General features: G+C 44.9%; 1 protein-coding gene across 2 annotated transcripts in view; it reads right to left on the minus strand.

Annotated features, from left to right (window-relative positions):
- The window catches only part of LOC121530892 (PDZ and LIM domain protein 2), a 78,644-nt gene that overhangs the window by 15,308 nt on the left and 48,047 nt on the right, over window positions 1–15,289 (minus strand). For both annotated transcript variants that reach the window (XM_041836238.2, XM_041836237.2), the window contains exons 4-6: window positions 14,885–14,954; window positions 13,786–13,937; window positions 12,594–12,663 (exon numbers count right to left, since the gene is read on the minus strand). In XM_041836238.2, the coding sequence (XP_041692172.1) occupies window positions 12,594–12,663; window positions 13,786–13,937; window positions 14,885–14,954 (292 nt within the window). The remainder of the gene's footprint in view (window positions 1–12,593; window positions 12,664–13,785; window positions 13,938–14,884; window positions 14,955–15,289) is intronic.

Below are 15,289 nucleotides of genomic sequence, written 5' to 3' on the forward strand. Positions count from 1 at the left end.
TGGACTAAAGGAAAAGGAGGACCAAGCACGCCCTCATTCTCATCGACGGGGCTGTAGTAGGCAGGTTGAGAGCTTCAAGTTCCTTGGTGTCCACATCACCAACAAACTATCATGGTCCAAACACACCAAGACAGTCGTGAAGAGGGCACGACAAAGCCTATTCCCCCTCAGAAGACTGAAAAGATTTGGCATGGGTCCTCAGATTCTACAGCTGCACCATCGAGAGCATCCTGACTGGTTGCATCACTGCCTGGTATGGCAACTGCTCAGCCTCTGACCGCAAGGCACTACAGAGGGTAGTGCGTACGGCACAGTACATCACTGGGGCCAAGCTTCCTGCCATCCAGGACCTCTATACCAGGCGGTGTCAGAGGAAGGCCCTAAAAATGGTCAAAGACTTCAGCCACCCTAGTCATAGACTGTTCTCTCTGCTACCGCACAGCAAGCAGTACCAGAGTGCCAAGTCTAGGTCCAAAAGGCTTCTTTACCCCCAAGCCATAAGACTCCTGAACAGCTAATCAAATGGCTACCCGGACTATTTGCATTGTCCCCCCCACCCCCTCTTTTACGCTGCTGCTACTCTCTGTTTATTATCTATGCATAGTCACTTTAACTCTACATGTACATATTACCTGGACTAACCTGTGCCCCCGCACATCGACTGTACCGGTACCCCCTGTATATAGCTTCGCTACTGTTATTTTACTGCTGCTCTTTAATTATTAGTTTTTTATTTTTTACTTATCTATTTTTTTTATTGTTGGTTAAGGGCTTGTAAGTAAGCATTTCACTGTAAGGTAAGAATACCTGTTGTATTCGGCGCATGTGACAAATAAAATGTGATTTGTACACTCAGAGTGTGTGTGTGTGTGTGTGTGTGTGTGTGTGTGTGTGTGTGTGTGTGCATGAGTTTGTGCATGCGTTCGGTATGCACACGTGTGCAAGTTTAAGGATATTATGAGTTTCCTGTGTGGTGTCTTTGTGTGTTCGTAGTGAATTTGACCCCAGGGACATGGGTCACCCAGAACACAGAGCACACCTGGTCCACTTCTGAGCAACTCATAACTCAGCCCAGACACTTTTACTGTCAGGAATCCCAACAAACGAATAGTCTTTATTATAGAGCTATGCACTGCATCTAACTATGACCACCTGAGATCCTATTCTAAACTGCTTTCAGACACACACGCAACAAAATACTTATTTTCTATGGGGTATTCAGCTAAATAAAGAGTGAAATGAAGGTTGGAAAGCGTAAGCTACAAAAAAAGATCAACCATAAAAACAATCTCAGTTTAGAAAGGCAGCTAGCTGAATGTAGAATAAAGTGGCGATACTTAAACACATTGAAGTCATTAAAAAACACACTGCTGATGTTATTCTGGTTCAATGACTACTGTACACAGTTGGAGTGAACAGCAGGTATGAATCAGAGGGCTTACAGACTTTCCTAAGCAGCATTATCATCTGTAGTTTTATGATGCGACTCCCTGTCCAGCCTCGTCATCAGCTGGCATCAATGCCCACAGAAGCCCATCCCAGGAAAAGCTGCGTCTCAACCCCACCCCACTCCAATCCACCCCACCACCCAGCCCCAGAACAGGCCTGGGGCTGACTGAGGCATGGGCACTGGTGGAGCCAGGGACTCTCTGTCTCCATAACCAAGAGCACCCGCTTCCAATTCAGCAGCTCTTTGAACAATGGCTCTGCTCTCAAACGGTCCAGCTTTTCCTATTCCAGGGCTTGGGCAGATCGCTGCACACTGCTCTATGCCAGGAAGCTTTGCTCACTGTGGCATTGCTCACTGTAATTTCTTTCAGGGTAGAATTCCCCCAGAAACAGGGGCAAGATATTGTTAGTTGTCACTCCCTTCATATCATCTTTGAATAAGTGCAGAAACCCTTCTCCTCCTGCTATTAGCTACAGTAGTCAAAATGTCAGTTTTGTGAGGAACATTTCCTATGGAAATATTTCCAATGGCTACATGTCATCTTAGGCCAATCTGTAGTTGTACTTTTTATAAATCTTGCTAATGAAGAAGCAATCTTCATTATCTTCAATATCTTTATTCTCTCTGAGATTAGATGAAGGCTTCTGTCAGCATCAGTAACCAACTGAAGCCATGTTTTCAGAGCAAAGTTTTAGCCTGCCCAGTGATTGAGTGCTTTAATCACAGCTGTGATGAGGCATGAGGGGAATGAAGGAATGAAGAAAAAAAGCTAAACAAAAGCAACAAACTTGATTGAGTTGACCTTAGATGGGCTCGGCAGCTTGGTCTGGAGAAGCAGTGGAGTTTGGGCATCAAAAACACTGCTCTATTCTCCTCTGCGCTCCTGACCTTTTATAGAAGCAGCCATGGCACCTCGAATGGCAGCGATGCCCCCTGTGGATGCCCCAGGGGATGCCAGTCACTGGCAGAGGGGCACCGCCAGCAGGGCACAATGGCGGTGTCTTGGAGAAGGTGAATGGTATTGAGAATGTCGAGAGTGAAGGGAATATAAAATCAACAGGCAATTATTCTTGGTTCCACTGTGACTGGCTGGTTGACTGGCTGGCAGGGGCGGAGGCCCTCCCGGAATAGACCTGCTCTGAACTGTAAGCAGAAGCTCTTAACGAGCCCCGGGTCACCAGAGACCGCCGCTGTCTGCCTGTTGCACAAAACCTGAGGTGTGCACAGGACAAATTACACTTCAAAGCCAAACTTTGAACTTGAAGTTAAAGGCCCAGTGCAGTGAAAAACATGATTTCCCTGTGTTTTATTTACTTTTCCACACTGTGAGGTTGGAATAATACTGTGAAAATGATGATAATGCCCTTTTAGTGTAAGAGCGGTTTAAAAAGTCAGCCTGAAATTTTGGTGGGATGGTTTTGGCCTGCCTGGTGACATCACCAGGTGGTAAATTAGTTAACAGATCAATAATAACCTCTGTGCCAGTTAACAGCTAGTTTTCAGTTTTCCCCTCCCCACTCAGACCACTCCTAGACAGTCCTAGCAAAATTATTTCTTCATGTACTTCATTACCCAGAAATTATGTGATCGAGATAAAAACGGCTGCATTGGGCCTTAACATTTGATCCACATGCCACTCTCGTCTTGCTACTATTTTGTCACTTAAAATTAAGCAAATCAACTACAGAGAATACAGTTATTTTCCCAAATGCTCTAGCCCAGGCCATATCTCAATTCCAGGGCATGGAAGGAGGATGAAGTGAGTGAGTGTGAATGAAAACATGAGCGAGAGAACAAGCGAGAGGGAGCACACAGGACAGAGTTCTGAATCTGAAACACAAACATGCCTCAGTCTGGGATTGGAGACACAAACAAACAGGAAATGGAGAAATGAAGCGGGGGCAGCTGTTTCAGATCAGGGCCAATGGGAGACGTGGGGACATTGGCATCTCTTTTACATTTTGGGAGCGGAGGAGCTCTCCGTCTGGCTCCAGTCGCAGCCACTGTGCATCATCATCATCATCATCATCATTACCACCCTGCAGCTTCAATTACAGGGCATGGGCCAGCATACTGAGGCAGGCTGACGCACACAGGACGCTATAACTTTATTTTGGGGACTGCTGTATGAAAATACTTTATATGAACATAAATATGGGACAATCATCCAGGGGATGGCAGGAGTCCTGGGGAGGAGCAGAGTGAAAGATATATGTACCATATTTCCTCTCCAGCAGTGTACATGCTTATCCTCAGTCACTGCTTCCCTACTTCACCTTTATAGTGTTCAGAGGTGAACTACTGTACCATAACTACACGCTGAGCTAAATAAGATATGATCATGCTAAGTATTGAGAAAGTAAGTTATTTCCAATGTTTACATACAATAACATACATTAAGGATCAAAGCTTCCCTAGTGATAATGGCGGGACCAGTGCTGACTGCTGAGTGCTGGTGGACTGAAAGTCTTAGAAGGAGGTGGACTCTGGCTGTGCTCTGACACTGTAGGGTGTGAATTCCATTAACATGGCCACCATAGGGCCTCCACAATGTCAAAACACACTGAACCCCCATGCCAGCACTGCTACACACTTTGCACTGCCAGAATACAACCACGCTGAACTCCCATAGAGGGGCCTCCATATACAGTACATACACAGTACATTAAGCCATCATAAGCCAAACCTACACATTCCTAAATGCTACCCACAGATAAGCATGGAATGGGCTATACATTAAAGTGTTCAATAACACAGCTTACAAGTGCCAGAGATCCCTACAGTAGATCTCTATTACGTCAGCGCTAATTACAGGCCTGCCTGGAAGACACCCCACCCCAGGCCGGGCTGGGCCCCGGCCCACAGACACAGTGACACTGCCACTTGTCAGGGCCACACAGCCTGGCAGACAGCTCTGAATAGGAACCAGATGGAGGAGATTAGGGGCCAAATGAACATTAGAGACAATGAGATGTCTGTGAGCTGACTTCAGATCCACTTCATGTGCTGTTGCAGTATATCAGTTCTGACAGAACCCTTCTTAGTCACAATGAGAACATGTTTAAAGGGCTGCTGGACTTGAAAGCCCGACACCCACCTGAGTGATGCACTGCAATCGTTTCAGCCAACAAACTGTCTGTGTGTGGTATCTACAGTACTTTGTTTGTTTGTTCTATTACCATTACACTCCCTGATAACAAGGGGCCATAAATCAGTCCTTACGGGGATGATTACTTAAATAGTCCCAACCTTTGTGGCTAGCTTCTCACACACACAGAACTTGAGTTCCCTTCAAACTCCTGTGTCAAGGCAAAGCCTATACATGTGATGGTGAGATCATAGGTGGTCTCATAAGGGGCGCAGTCCACCCAGCCAGCAGTCGGCCTGCCACCAACAGGCACAGATACAGTGAGAAACCGATGCCAGGCCGAGAGAGTTTATTTATCCTTCGAGGGAGCTATGAGCAACACATTTTTCATCCCTATTAAATTCCCCACAAGGCTCCAACTGGAGCTGCATATCAAACTCATTAAACATCTGGAGTTCATTATGTTTTTGTTAAATCGCTGGACTTCACGATACATTTAATTTATTATTGGCAGAATCCACCCTTTCATATACACTGCATAACAATGAGAGGCACCATGGAAGAAAAACAACCAAGTTGCAAACCTACCAATTTAAGACTTGGGAAAAGGAAATTGTGCTCATGTGTTGGGAGGTCGGTCTGAATGTTTTAGTTGAATAATTGTTAATTTCTCTGGACACCTCGTCAGAGGTGATAATGTTGTCTAAACTAAGCTAATCGTTAGTGACCCCTAATTAGAGACCGTTCTCTCCCGCTCATAAATCCTATGGCTAGTATTTAACTGGGTGGACATTTACAGTCTATGATTGACTGTAGCAGCTCTAGATTTGTGCCTGAAGGGACACTTCTACCAGCCTAACAATTATGATTTATGACAAACAAATGGAGCCATGGCAACCATTATACCAAACTCAAGTTGCTGTCCCTCGTAAAAAACAACCACTTAGCACTGACTTTGCTGATAGCTACCTGGACAAAAAATGTACTTACTATGACTGAGATATGTGGTTGTCCCCCCTAGCTATCTTAAGATGATAAAATGTACAAAATGTAAATGTAAACTGGAGAATGTATGCTTACGTGTCAGTTTCTGCTGGACCGAATATATGAAGGGGCAGTTACCCACACGGTTACCTTGACAACTACTTACGGAATGTTGACATACCATTTGACCGCCTTTGTAAACCACACTAACTAATAAAAAGGCCCATCTCTCCTGGCAAAAATTCCCCCATAGAGCGAGCAGGGCCAGTAGCTTCCCCGGCCCGGTGGTGAGCGAGCCTGGCCCATGGAGGAATCTGAAGTACCCCATTTTGCTTTTCCACTTCAGGGAAAGAAAAAATAACGGTGCTGATCAATCAGTGGGGATGAGGAGAGGCATGCTGTCCGCCGATTGGCCACAATGGAACCTAGCTTAATGTCCAGAGCGACCAGAGCCCATGTGAAAAGGCCTGGCTCGGTCTGCTCACAGCCCTCACTTTGTGGAGAAGAGAAAAGATCCCCCTTCCCGTCGCCTCTCTCACACTATCTATAACCTGCCCGTCGGACAGCACACGCAAGCCTGACAAGCCAAACAGCAGCTCCGCTCATGTCAGACTTGAAATAGCACATCAGTCCCGACGACGTCTTCTCAATCTGCTTGGATATGATGCGCTTTCTGAATATTTTTTATCAGGGCAAAAAAATGCGGAGAGAGCAATTTCAAGTAAAAATGTTTGACTCTACTTGAACAACATCAAGTGATATTCCTACTGCTGCATGCCAAGCCTCCATCTCTGCTCCACGGCAACAACCACAGCGTTTCACTCTAACCCGCAACACCCCCCAAAATAGACTGGAGTGAAACCAGCGGCTTATGTGCAGGCTGGCCTGATGAGAGCCTGCCTGCCCATCGGGACGTACAGTATGGGTGGAAGGAGGGATAGATGGAGGGATGGGTGGATGGAGGGGTTGTCCTCCCCTGGATAAAGAGCTTAGTGATGCATGTCATTCCCCAAGGTTGTACCGCCTAGTGTGGTCAGTGTGGGGCCCATGGTTAGTGTCACAGTGAAGTTGTCCATCCTCCAGTATCATGGTTATTTATACAGTAACCGTCCCGTCCCAAACACAGGATGAGGCAGCCCACCAAGGCTACCCTCAGGAACCTCGGAGTGTAGAACTGGAAACCCAGACTGGTGATCCTGCCCCTAATGGGCCAATGATGAGCCATGTCTTTTGAAAAAGCAGCTCGGTTTTGGCCCCGCTCGGCTCAACAGGGATCCCGTTGTGGTCACTTCCTGAGGTTATAAACAGACGCGCTGCTTCCTTCTGATTCCTGGAGGTGGCCAGCCGCGGGGCTAGCTCAGCTACAGCTCCAGGCTCGGCTCAGGGTATCCTGGAAGGAATGTGGTACTAGATCCAACTCTGCCCTCTTTAGTAGGCTGGCCTCTTCCTCTTGTCATGGTGGTGTGCCGGGCCGGCAGATATGCTAGCTAGTAGCTAGCACAGGACACAAGGTGTAATGTTGTTCCATGGCAAAATGAGGCAACAGAATATAATAATACTAAGGCTACTACTCAATTCAATGTCTATTCCACATTATTTCCTTGTAATAATGTGGAAACAATGTTGATTCAACCAGCAGTGGTGGAAAAAGTACCCAATTGTCATACTGTTAAGCAATGCAGACGGCACCATTATCTTGTTTTTAACATTTACGGATAGCCAGGGGCACACTCCAACATTCAGACATAATTTTCAAAACGATGCATTTGTGTTAAGTGAGTCCGCCAGATCAGTTGAGAGGACCAGGAATGTTCTCTTGATAAGTGCGTGAATTGGACCATTTTCCTGTCCTGCTAAGCATTCAAAAATGTAACAAGTACTTTTTGGTGTCAGGGTAAATCTATGGAGTAAAAAGTACATTTTACATTATTTTCTTTAGGAATGGAGTGAAGTAAAAGTAAAAGTTGTAAAAATATAAATAGTAAAGTAAAGTATAGATACCCCAAAAAACTACTTAAGTAATACTTTCAAGTATTTTTACACCACTGTCAACCAGTGTGTGCCCAGTGGGTAAGATTGCACTAACAACTTTACTGTAGTTAAGTACATGGAAATTATCTCCATCCATCAATTTGGGAGTTAGGCTACTGAACCATACAACCCAAAACAAAAATGAAGCTTTTTTGTGCATTAACATTACTGTACATTTGAAGAGTTTCGTTCCAAAACGCTATATCCACACATTTTTTAAATGTGTTTTTTCATCAGAAATGATTGCTTACACCTTCGTGTGTGTAGAATATTACTGCTCTAAGATAATTTTTTATGTGTATTAAAATGGGTTTTGTTGTATGTATGCATGCATGTATGTACAGTGCATTTGGAAAGTATTCAGACCCCTGGACTTTTTCCACATTTTGATACGTTAAAGCCTTATTCTAAAATGTATTAAATAGTTCCCCCCCCTCATCAATCTACACACAATACCCCGTAATGACAAAGCAAAAAAAGGTTTAGACATTTTTGCTAATTTAAAAAGAAATATTGCATTTACATAAGTATTCAGACCCTTTACTCTGTACTTTGTTGAAGCACCTTTGGCAGCGATTACAGCCTCAAGTCTTTTTGGGTATGACGCTACAAGCTTGGCACACCTATATTTGGGGAGTTTCTCCCATTCTTCTCTGCAGATCCTCTCAAGCTCTGTAAGGTTGGATGGGGAGCATCGCTGCACAACTATTTTCAGGTCTTTCCAGAGATGTTCGATCGGGTTCAAGTCCAGGCTCTGGCTGGGCCACTCAAGGACATTCAGAGACTTGTCCCGAAGCCACTACTGTGTTGTCTTGGCTGTGTGCTTAGGGTCATTGTCCTGTTGGAAGGTGAACCTTCGCCCCAGTCTGAGAGCAAGTTTCCATCAAGGAACTCTCTGTACTTTGCTCCGTTTATCTTTCCCTCAATTCTGACTAGTCTCCCGGTCCCTGCTGCTGAAAAACATCCCCACAGCATAATGCTGCCACCACCATGCTTCACAATAGATGTGACGCTTGGCATTCAGGCCAAAGAGTTCAATCTTGGTTTCATCTGACCAGAGAATCTTGTTTCTCATGGTCTGAGAGTCCTTTAGGTGCCTTTTGGCAAACTCCAAGCGGGCAGTCACGTGCCTTTTACTGAGGAGTGGCTTCCGTCTGGCCACTCTACCAAAAAGGCCTGATTGGTGGAGTGCTGCAGAGATGGTTGTCCTTCTGGAAGGTTCTCCCATCTCCACAGAGGAAGTCTGGAGCTCTATCAGAGTGACCATCGGGTTCTTGGTCACCTCCCTGACCAAGGCCCTTCTCCCCCGATTGCTCACTTTGGCCGGGAGGCCAGCTCTAGAAAGAGTCTTGGTGGTTCCAAACTTCTTCCATTTAAGAATGATGGTGGCCACTGTGTTCTTGAGGACATTCAATGCTGCAGAAATTTTTGAGCACCCTTTCCCAGATCTGTGCCTAGACACAATCCTGTCTCTGAGCTCTAGAGACAATTCCTTCGACCTCATGGCTTGGTTTTTGCTCTGACATTCACTGTCAACTGTGGGAGCTTATATAGACAGGTGTGTGCTTTTCCAAATCATGTCCAATCAATTGAATTTACCACAGGTGGACTCCAATCAAGTTGTAGAAACATCTCAGATGATCAATGGAAACAGGATGCATCTGAACAATTTTGAGTCTCATAGCAAAGGGTCTGAACCAAATCGAACATCTCTGGAGAGACCTGAAAATAGCTGTGCTGCGACACTCCCCATCCAACCTGACAGAGCTTGAGAGGATCTGCAGAGAAGAATAGGAGAAACTCCCCAAATACAGGTGTGCCAAGATTGTAGCATCATACCCAAGAAGACTTGAGGCTGTAATCGCTGCCAAAGGTGCTTCAACTAAGTACTGAGTAAAGGGTCTGAATACTTATGCAAATGTGATATTTCAGTTTTTTTTAAATTATAAATTAGCAAAAATTTATACAAACCTGTTTTTGCTTTGTCATTATGGGGTATTTTGTGTAGATTTAATCCATTTTAGAATAATGCTGTAACGTAACAAATTGTGGAAAAAGTCAAGGGGTCTTATTACTTTCCGAATGCACTGTATCTGTCATTGAACAACCCCATTCCATGATCAGGTGGTGAAAAAACACAACAATCTCTTTCATAAGTTCTTTAAACAATAAAAGCTAATTAACCCACATTTCTGAAAATGGATATATAGTGTAGCGTTTCGGAATAAACTCTTCATTTGATATGTTTATCAAGCCCAATAGACTCTGCAAGGTCATTGTCATCAGTAATGGTGGCTGGATATGGGCATCTACACAGCTACTGTACTCTATGTTCTGGTTTTCCAGCAGTAGCCAGACCTCTGTATCCATTGTTCATGACTGACGTATGGTGCCGTCAACTCTGCTCAGTCACCTCATCGTTCCAATGTGGGTTTCTGGGTCGGGCACAATGGGTATCCCTGTGCTGGAGCTGGTTGTGTCGTATTGGAGAGGGGGTGATGGTTTTTGGGGGTTGTTTGGGAATGGTAGAGGCCCTCTCGAGTCCCAAGTGTCCCTCTACCCTTCTCCACCCCCCTTGCCCATCTCCTACAGCTCCCCATCACACAACGCCAGGCCTTGTAAGGCTGGGGAAAGCCAACACCAGCCTCCCAGAGCCCCTACAATCAGAGCCACCATTGTACAGGGCATTTTCTCAGGATATCTAACACCCCGCTAAATGGGGGATCCAGTCGCACATTCCACTCTCCTCACTTGGAGAGCCAAACGAGGGTTGGAAAATACTTTTAGACGCTTTTCAGAAGGACTGATCACCTGATACAGCAGTACTCTGCACCTCTCAGGCAGGACAGAGGGCCTTGTCAGGGGAGCAGAGGCCCCGCTGCTCACTGGGCAGCAGTGTTCCTGCCAGCCAGTCCGGAGCAGCACAACACTACAGCGCAGTGTGTCCATGCCGACAGGGCAGGCCTATTCCCAGCGGTTTACCCGCCGAGCACACTGAAAGGGCTCCACTCACTAATCCCATATCCTGGGTGGGAGGCTCGTCTCCTCTTTAGAACCAGAGATACCTCCACTGGAGGAAGAGCGCAGCAAAACTCCACCCTCATCCACCGGCCTGTATCTTAGTAAACAGAACGTTTTCAGGCTTAGAGGACAGGACAGAGAGAGCTCTCCAAGACAGGCTCCAGCAAAGCCACAGTGGAGGTGGTTAGTGAAGTGTTGACTGAGGGCTCCCAAGATAACGTCTTTAGACAGTAGGTCAGCCCTGTCAAACCACAGCAAGGGGAGGACAGTAATACTGTTAACATGTCTTAGATGCACAGGTCTGACAAACAACCAAAAACATGTCTCTGGCCTCGCTAGCATTTCATGTCTCTTCAGTTCAAAAACACGGTAGTGTGTGACTCCAATAGAATTTGGTTAAACAGGGGAAAAAATAAAAAACATGTTCAGTGGAGTGGAGTGAGACAGAAGGAATGTGATGGCTCCCAGAGGGAGTGAGAGAGGGGATATGGATTCCAAACTTGAGATGAAGAATGAGGGAGAAGGGTGAGCTGATCTCCAAAATGTAAGAAAACGTTTTTTTAAAGAACTCAGAGATGTGAGCAAAGGTTCCAGGCCCTTTGGCCCACCTGCCTTCATAAATACCACAAACATGTATGGTCATCCCAGACAGCCACGCATGATGGAGGAGCATGTAAGTCAGTGCATTCCTAAAAGGCTGCTGATAAAGCAGCCAACTAGTACCGCTCCGAATAGCCGCCACTCCAGTCTGCCTGGGGTGTCTGAGGTACATACCTTCAAAGCTCTCCACAGAAAATGAACATCTCATAACACAAGTGTCCTTACGAACTGTCTGTCTGCACAGAGATCCAACCAGGCATCTCTTCACCCTCCCCTCCTCCAGACAACCTTTTGGAGTAAGACAACATGCCATGCACAGCTATTACTCTTAAAATAGAGTGACAGAATTTTACTGAACTTCAAAGAATGCAGCTTGCTACATAAGCAGATTTATTTCGCAGTCAAAAACTCCCTGTTCTAGAAACAGGACAGACATACCGCACAAGGGAAATGATTGATCAGGCCCCCAAAGGAGTGTTGATAGACAGCTTGATATTGATGATACCTATAATATCTGTCAGCTACGAGCTCTCAGAGCGAACAGTATAAGCTGCTTGGCTGGCGGGACCACCCTCACCATGAAAATGGGAATATTCCATATTAGACCAGATGTTTTATACTGGCCTCTGATCAAGTCATCAGCTCCTTAGATGAAGAGCTGAGTTTAATCTTCATTCTCCAGGCCAGAGAGGCCATATTTATCTAACTCCATGTAATGTTCATACAACTTATAAAACGAATGGAATTCCATTCCCTGTCCCTCGGCCATTAAGGGTCTTGCATGTTTTTTCCTGCTCTGTCGTCTCCCATGTTGTGTCTTCTGTGGGACTAATGCTTGGGATCCGGGCAGTAAGACATAGCTGGAATATCTCATGATGAATTTTCCCACAACATTCTCTCTCCTTTAGCTAACTGAAATATTTCCAGACGCCTTCCCCGCTTTCCTTTTGTTGCTGGAACAGTAAATAAACATAGTGAATTCAAGCAGAAATCTGCTGATAACCCCAACCACATTTTATTTACTGCTAGTGAGACAACCAGTGAAGATTACACTAATGAGTTTCATATAGTAGACCGCTAAAGGTCAAGTCTATTGTTTTACTGAGAGCTAATCATTCTCTTCCTTAGTGATCTTTGAACAAACCGTTTCCAGATTGTATTCCAACTTAATGTCAGATCTTTAAAAAAGTGACCTTTCAGTTCCCCGGCAATGAAAATATCAAATGCTGTCTGCATCCTTTCTTTCTTGCTGTGAAGCGTCTACATGTAATGCACAATGGCCTTGGAAACTTAAATCGTCAAATTGTGCAGTTCTTTGGAGGTCTATGTTTACACTGATTGGTTACGCATGTTGAAATCATATAGGAAGTAAAGGGCCTGTGCAATGGGACTTTGTCCCAGAGTATGAGGAAGACCTACCTGTGACAGTGGTCTGGACAGTCTGTAACTAGACGTCTTCTCTTCTGGAGACAATGAACACAGCTGGATGCTATAAAATGACAGAGGAAGATTACACTGATAATGGTGTGTGCCATCACATACAAAATAACCATAATGGTCTCAATGGAAATAATTGACCAAAATGTCATGAAAAGGTGCGTCAAACGGCTATCATAAACAAGCCATAACACTTCTCATTACCGTTCATATTAATTTATGAAATGTGTGTGTTCAGGGTCATGGGATCATATTTTTACTAGCTCTCCAGATTACTAGGACAGGAATAAATAAGGATGGTCTAGCAGCCCTAGACAGGCATTCGATTCACCTGGGGCAAAATAAGGTTTGAACTGTGACCTACAAAATGACCCAGGAGAATAGCAGCTAGGCTTACAGACAGAGCAGAGTGGCGAATGTTCCACGGCCTGGCCCATTGATGCTGTGAATGAACAGGGTGGAATGTGATATGCTGTGCACATCCTTTGTTACTACCACACAATCCCATGGCTCCATTTTCTGCCAGTTACTATTGTACCTATTTACTCTGGTCCAGTGTAGGACTCAAAGGAGCACTTACAGTAAGTGGATGCTCTTGTAGTCTACCCTACGCCCATCCCCAACTTAAAGGCCCAGTACAGTCAAAAAAGTGCTTTTATACATACATTATCCACATCAAAATTATGATAATCCCCTTTTAGTGTAAGACCTGTTTGAAAAGAACACCTGAAATGTAAGCCTATTTTGGTGGGATGGAGTTTTGGCCTGCATGGTGACATCACCAGGTGTTAATTAGATAATAGACCAATAAGAGAGTTCCAAACCCCTCTGCCAATAACAGCTAGTTTTCAGTTTTCCACTCACAACCCAGACCACTCCCAGATAGTCCTAGCAAGATTAGTGCTTGAGAAATGTATTTTTGACAATTTTAATTGAAAACAATCACAGTAACAAAACAATCACGGTACTTAATTGTTACCCATAAATTATTTGATATTGAAATAAAAAAGGCTGCAGTGGACCTTTAACTAAAAGCACCTGGATAAATGTAGTAACCTATCACCATCTATCCATTGTGGTATCTATCCACTCTTTTCATTCTCAAGCAACGCATGCATGTCCTGGTCATTTAAAGGGAAGTCAGTTTGAGGTGATGGTGGATGCTGTAGTGTACCTCTTGGTGCTGGTGGGTGTGAGCCGCTCTCTCTTCCCCTCAGGGCTGGAGGGGGGCTCAGGGGAGTAGGGTCCAGGTGACAGGGAGGCTGGGCTGGAGATGGAGTACTCTCTGTAGTTCTGGTTCTCATCTCGACTCACCAGCACCGCTTCCTACAACAGAACAGGGGATGACAGACAGTCCGCAAGATCAAAACATTTAATCATTTATCCACACACAAAAATGTGAAACTGCTTATCCGTATTCCTAAAATAACTTGTCTTGCAAGGATGTTTAAGAAATTGATTCACGATGTAACTAAAACAGTTGTCTCCTTTAACTTTTAGAGGGTGCTCAGACGCTGTTGACAAGGAGGCGCCTGAGATATATGCTTAATAAAAGTCTTCAAAAAGACGGAAATACAGTCAGTACACGTTGAGGTATAATGTACAGTCATGTTAGAGCTGCACATCCTGAGGTAAGTGAAACCAGGTTTGTGGAAATCAGATATGTAATATCACCATGTTAAAATGATGACAGTGAGTGTTCGGTCCAAGCCTTCAGCCTTGGGCCCTGCATGGGCTCATATTCTGCCAGTGTTACCACGGAGACCCAGCAGTAGTTCTGTCACCCTATTAAAAACAGGAACCCACTGATTTACAGCATTCTCTGGTTCCTCTCCCATGTGTTTCACTGTCCCAGGGCCACAGAGTTATGGAGTATCTCTACAGTCACACGAGGATATCTCATTCGGGCTCATCTGGACCTCCAATAAATCATTGATAAGCAGACGCCCAGTGATCTGTAAATATGAAGCAGACCCAGCATCTACATGGCTCTCAGGCATCAGCCATTACACAAACCATTAGGACAGGATTCATCATGTAGAGATATGCTGCTGATGTAACCAGATACTGGAGGATAGTGGGATAAACACTGTAGGAAAGAATGTCTCGATAGGCCTTCACTTCGTGACCTAACAACAAAGTACTGATTCACAGATAAAAGTGTTTAAATACTTTACAGTGAGACTGTTTAAGGTGATAGCTGTCCTAAAGGGAACTTGCAGACCAAAGATGGAAGCCCCTGCATAAGGAGATAGAGAACATGATTGACTGACCTGGAAGCGTCCAGTGAGCTGTTCTGGGGTGGTGGTTCCATTGGTCTGTTCAGGGCTGGGGGCATCAGGCCTGTAGGAAAAGACACTGGAGATCAACGGACCACACACACGGACAAACACATACCTAACCTGTAATAAATCAGGAGAATGGTATCCACATCCCAGGAGAGTGCAACACTGGCCCAGTAGAGTAAAACTGCCTTCTGTACCACATAATTCACCTATGTCAAGCCCTAAACAAGTACCCAAAACCATGATTGCTTAATATTAGTTGTTAAAGGATAATGAGTAAGAAAGCTTGCAGACGTCAATGCATTACAGGATACAAGCCAAAACCCCCACATTAGTTTTACTTCAAAGACATGGACCAAGGTCAACTACAGTAATTCTCACACTAATGATTCA

This window comes from Coregonus clupeaformis, chromosome 18 (genome assembly GCF_020615455.1).
Source record: "Coregonus clupeaformis isolate EN_2021a chromosome 18, ASM2061545v1, whole genome shotgun sequence".
Lineage (NCBI taxonomy): Eukaryota > Metazoa > Chordata > Actinopteri > Salmoniformes > Salmonidae > Coregonus > Coregonus clupeaformis.